The sequence below is a fragment of the Cryptomeria japonica genome, chromosome 5, assembly GCF_030272615.1.
Source record: "Cryptomeria japonica chromosome 5, Sugi_1.0, whole genome shotgun sequence".
NCBI lineage: Eukaryota > Viridiplantae > Streptophyta > Pinopsida > Cupressales > Cupressaceae > Cryptomeria > Cryptomeria japonica.
The window spans coordinates 223,089,327-223,095,326 of NC_081409.1; the positions used below are offsets into that span (position 1 = coordinate 223,089,327).

Consider the following 6,000-nt stretch of genomic DNA (forward strand, 5'->3'; position numbering starts at 1 on the left):
AATATCACCAGATATTCTCACCCTTTGGCTCATCTTGCGTTTGAAATCATCAAAGTATTTGTTCGGGACTTCAGGACAACCGGTTCCAATCGCTTGAAGACTTTCTCTAATTTGCTTGGTAACCAGTTGGTTAGCAGACCACTGAATATCACCGACTCCTGGGAAGTAGCCTTGGAATTAGAAGAACAATTCGACCAATAGTTGTCCAAATTTAAATTTCAAGGCATTGTCCTGTTTGATTGACTTCAGATTCACTAGAAGTTGGCTTTGCATACAGGTGCATAAATCAAACGAGGCATCTTCCATGATCATCCTATAGGCGGCATTTACCGCTGCAGCAGAGACAGAGTTAATTCTGCTAGCATGGAATGTCCAGTAACCTATCACCATGTAGGCATATTTGACCAGATCGTCCTTGATGGTATTGACGGTCATTCCCCATTGGTCGCTCACAGAATCGGTGAGCTTGGTCATTTCCGTCTTAATGACTTTCCTTAGGACAGGCACATCTCCAACATTACAGAAACCGGTGACAGCATGAATCGCTTCCGGTGTGATGTCATGTGTCCGCTCCAAATACATTTTGTCACCATGCACTCTGCTTAAAATGATGCGGATGTGATCATCTGTAAATTCTTCAAGAAAATAGACCGCATTGTGAAGCTTCTTCTTTTCCAAGATGCTGTATTCCGGTTTGATCTTCTTGTCCTTCCCATAGAATAGGCTTAACTGAGAATGGATCACTAGAGATCCTAGGTCTTCAATATTACAGTCAATATAATCCGAAATCCCTTCCTCAACTATAACGCCAACAGGTATTTGGGATAGGGCATTATATTTTGCCTTCCGTTGGATGAAATCAACTGAATCAATGGGTGCACTAGAACTAGAGTGCGATGCAGAAGCCATGATAAACAGAGAAACTCGAAAAATACCTTCGCACGTCGAGATTTAGGGCTTGCAAATTCCACTTCGCCACACACTACTTGGGTTGCTGGATTACCGCTTTGAGTTCTATACTTGACCGATTGATATTATCTTCTGATTCTTCTTCAAAGTTTTGAAATCTCTCCGAATCGCCTTTTGTTGCTCTGCACTTGAAAACTTCTTCGCTTGCAAATTGATAAGTGAAAATGACTTGAAAATCCCTTTTAAACGAATTCTTCACGTACCATAATAAATGCTCCACCATTAGGGCGTAAACCCTAATTTTCCTTTTACCATTTCCGGTCTTCTGCCAATTGACAGGTATCACATACCGGTTAAGGTCTTTTATCGATGTAAACCGGGGTTTCGAAACATTTCACTGATTTGTTTCCCCCTAATCTTTTCTGTAGCTTAGTTTGCAGGTTCAGCGACTTCCACACTAGGTGCAGAAACCGGTTCTTCTTGTGACACTTCTTCAGGTTTCTTCTTCCATGTTGTCTTCATATCTGTTTTAACAGTTTCTACATCAATCTTTCCTTCTGGAGTGACCAGTATGTCATCTGATATGTTCTTTCTCATTTTGTAGAATCTTGTTGTATGACCCGGTTTGTTGCAATGATAGCAAACTATTCCAGGTGCTCTCCAAGGTCCATTATTCATGTTTCCATTCTTCTTTCTACATGTTGCAGCTGTGTGACCATTTCCATGACAGATCAAACGGGTTGCTCTCCATCCGGTTGCCGCTTGATAGCCACTGCTACCTGACTGATGATTATAGGTATTAAACCGGTTTGGATTCCGGTTCCTAGAGGGTTCAGGAAAAACTCCTTGACTCCTTTGAGGATACCTTCCGGTGTTGTGCATGACAAACCTACATTCAAATGCTCTATGCCCAAACTTGTTGCATGCATAACAATTTCCATTGAATCTATTGGATCTAGGCTTATTGTTTAGAACGTAAGGAAAGTTATTGTAAGCCTTATTTCTACATACATTAGCAGTATGTCCTTCCTTGAGACAATTAAAGCAAACAGGTTTGAACTTTTTCTTACTTTTATCCTTTGATGTCGGTTGCTTCTTTGATGCTACATCTTTTGTTCTAGAGGTCTCACCTTCTTCATAACCAGAAAAACCAAGTCCAGTGGTATTCTTTACCGGTTTTGCTGATTCAAGCTTTTGTTCTAGCTTAACAGTGCTCTTATTGAATTTGGCAAGTATTTCCTTTGACTCAGTGAGTTCTTTGGAAATAGCAGCATTGGACTCCTTCAAGGTTGCATTCTCAGAAATAGCCATGTTTAGTTCACCTTGCATTTCCTCTTTTTCCACTTTGCTCTCTTGGAGATGAGCGGTAAGTGCACTGATTTCTTGCTTCAGCTTGGAGATCTCATGATCTTTGTCTTTTACTAGATTTTCAGCGTTTCTCCAGTTCTCAAGCTCTTGACACATCCTGATAGTCAGTCCTTCAAGTTCCCTTCTCAGGTTGGCATTAGACTCATTCATCTTTTCAACTTCTTCAACTAGGGCTTCCATGTCTGCTTCATCAAAGGAACTATTTTCAGTTAGTTCCATCAGTTTTTCAGCATGCTCTCTTCTTTTTGCCAGAGAGGCCTTATATTTGACTTTGAGTTCATCATAGGCTTTCTCAGTCTGAGTGAGCCGATGAGTAAGTTCCCTCACAGTGTATTCCCCCATATCTCTTTCCAAGTGGTTAAACTTATAGAAAGGTTGGCTCTGATACCAATTGATGATTACTAAGAGGGGGGGGTGAATCAATATACCAAAAAATACTGAACTTAAACACTTAAACAGTTTAGCAGTAAACCGGTATAACAGTTTAACTAACAAACCGGTTAACACAAATGCAAACCAAATAGCAAATAAGACATTCACCCATAGAAGCACAATCACCATAACACAAGAGATTTTGATGTGGAAACCCAAATGGGAAAAACCACGGTGAGATGAAACTCACAAGTAACTATCTGCAGAATAGTAACCAGACCAGTTAAGGTCATACAATGTTCTTTACCAGAACAGATCCTGTTAGGAATCTCAATCTCTGTAAGGAGATAAGTCCGATTAAAGACTACCTTGTGAGAGGATTTTAGATCCACAATTGTGAACCACCTTGTTATTGGATTTACAAAGGCTTTGCCAGGCCTACTTGGTTAAGGGTTACAGACTCATCGAAGATGTGAGTAATCAACAAGTGAATGATCTAGCAAATAGAACAGTCAACTTGATTAGATCCATGATAGCTCATTGCTAATGCATTTCAGCATTACTTCAGTCTTCAGTAAATCCACACTCTGTTATAGCACACAGACTCGATCTTCTCTTCTAAGATCGCACATACAAAAACTCATCAACCACTAAAAAACCCTAACAGCTACCACACCTAAAACCCTAGACATGATGTCCTTATAAAGGAATCTGATTTCATGTCGGTCCAATAGGATTACATTACAAGTTCCTAGGTTCAGTGCATCTGGACACATTTGGTAACACGGAACAGAATCACTGTCAAAGTGTCGGTGGATGGTAACTCATCACAAAAATACCTGTTGGTAACTCATCACAGAGTATTACCGGTTCATACAACTTTGTCGATTACCGGTTATCAAAAATGAAGACTGGGAAAATGATAACTGCCACTTCAATTCCTTCGTACCGCTTGAGATCCTTGAACCGCTTGAGGTCTTCATACCACTTGGGATCGGCAAACACTTTCTGCAAAGCACCGATAGTCTAAAGACTATAATACATAATACCGGTTTGGAACAAACACTGGTTGAGCATAACTCATACATACAAAAAGTGATCTCAAAGCAAGTGTGTGTCCATCAATGACAATCACAACGACATCATCAAAAATGCCAACACTCTAATCTGATATGCACCATTAGTTTCTGTCATTGCATGCAATTGATAATTTGGCCAGTTAATAGGAAACATATTTTAGTAAGGTCCATTTATCGATCAAAAGAGTGAGATTTGGCAATCTGTTGAGCACTTAAAAACTTATTGGTTGAACCTATGGACATGTCGGAACATTATTAGGTTGTCCTATTAAACATTGGTACTGACTTATTAATGTCCTATAGAAAACCATTTAATGCTTAACACATAGAGCTTGAGGTAGTATATTTGTTGAGCTTATCTATAATAAGTTTGAAATCTGCCACAACAATTAGAGATTTAATGGATTGCATGCTCTCTATGTTCCTTTCTCAATTACCAAGGAATTAGCTAAATGATTTAAAGCTTTACCAGTCGACTTGAATCCCTCATCTGCTTGTTAGAATCAGAAACGAACTACAAAAGGTAGTCTGCCCTGGTTTCCCTTTGAAGCCTTTCCCATGGTGAGTTAAAAGTAGGGGGCCGTGCAAGAGATCCATAATGGAACTTGATTAATTTTCATATTTCATAATTCATAATATAGACTTTAAACATTTTTTGGATGTTTCAAATTTTCTACCAGTGATACTTTTGCATTATTTGATAATCAGATATCTTATTTGTAAACGTGCTTAGCTGAATAATTACATGTTGGATATCTACTTTGGATGCAATGAATAAGTAGTCCATTTCCAGATATGTTAAATTTCTTTCTATAAAAAGCTCATCTCACTTTGCTCAAATTTGCAGAAGTTTGAGTGAGGAACGAAATATTAGTAATCTTAGTTTGATTAAAACTTGGGTACATAAAGACTTGAGAATGTACGATATAACAGGTATCTGTGGACTTTAAGGAGATTTTCTTTGGCTGTCTCTAAGATAGTTGTTTGTATGTGTAGGTGTCTTTTATCTTTACATTGGTTCAGCACTTATTGGCATGGCATATGGTGCATATTGGACTCTGTCTCCAGCTATTCTCTCAGAATTGTTTGGCATAAAGCCATTTGCAATGCTGTACAAGATAATTGGGTAAGATTCATACATTGTTCATATTTTATCCTTTGTCTTCGCAATGAAATTTAATTGCTTCATTTGCTTGTAACACATAGCATTGAACCGTCTAAATTTAGAAACAATCCAATTTTTGCAGGATAACTCCAACCATTGGATCATATATACTTTCAGCAAAAGTTCTGGGAGTTCTTTATGACAAACAAGCTGCTCTATACCATAGCAATTCTGCAAACATGAGTGCACATGGGGAGGAAAATACATGCTATGGTTGGCAATGCTTTGGTTTTGCTTTGCTTTACCTTTCTATAATTTGCTTCATTGGTTGTTTAGCCTGCTTATGGTTAATAAAACGTACACGTAGACTGTACAATAGAAAATATCAGGTTTTATGTTACTCAACAAACTCAAAGCACCAGGAATTCAATAAAGTTCTAAGCAACACAACATAGAAAATAAATTAGTCATCCATGTTATTGCAGATGCTTTCCCTGAAAATGAGGATGAGTATCTAGCATACAAATATAATACAATGTAATTAGAGTTCCAAGCTTTAGTATGTCTAAATTTTAGAGACACGACCAAAAGAGAACTACTATAAATTAACTTTTCCTTATTTTAATCACCCATATAGCAGAGCACAAGTTTGCTTTCCAATCATGAGTATTAATCGATAATTTATATTTATGGTTTGTGAATATAGCAGCTAGCTTTTGGGGGGGGGAAACTGGACAATTTGAAAATTGGTTGATTTTCAAAAGGAATTTTGCAATCTTGGAAATTAATAATATCAAAAGTATATTTTCTGGCAGTGTATGCAGTGATGTCAATATATTTAGCCCCATGGATATAATGCTTCCCTGACGGAGATAGAAGGAAAGAAAAAAAAAGAGAACTCCATTCTTTTGTAAAATAAAAGTAAAACTATAGAGGTAAAATACATGAGAAAAAAGCCCTAGATATAAAATGAACTATTTGTTTTCACCACATTTTTTAGAAATCCTAAATAATGGAGTTGTTTACTTTTAAAGGGTTTTATAACTTTATAGCATCAGATTTACTTTTTTGAAGTAACTCCAAAAAAAATCTAGTGGTAGTTATATGATGCAGTGGCCCAAGTATCAGAAATAGCCCAAATAATACTAGCTTCCACGGGGTTTTTCG

The 6,000-nt window shown here is 37.6% G+C and overlaps 1 protein-coding gene across 6 annotated transcripts in view; it reads left to right on the plus strand.

Moving 5' to 3' along the window:
* The window catches only part of LOC131031066 (protein NUCLEAR FUSION DEFECTIVE 4), a 140,336-nt gene extending 134,689 nt beyond the window's left edge, over positions 1-5,647 (plus strand). For all 6 annotated transcript variants that reach the window (XM_057962086.2, XM_057962082.2, XM_057962083.2 and 3 more), the window contains 2 exons: positions 4,725-4,854; positions 4,976-5,647. In XM_057962086.2, coding sequence (XP_057818069.2) covers positions 4,725-4,854; positions 4,976-5,288 — 443 coding nt within the window. In that variant the 3' untranslated portion in view covers positions 5,289-5,647. The remainder of the gene's footprint in view (positions 1-4,724; positions 4,855-4,975) is intronic.
* The last annotated feature ends 353 nt before the right edge of the window (positions 5,648-6,000 follow it).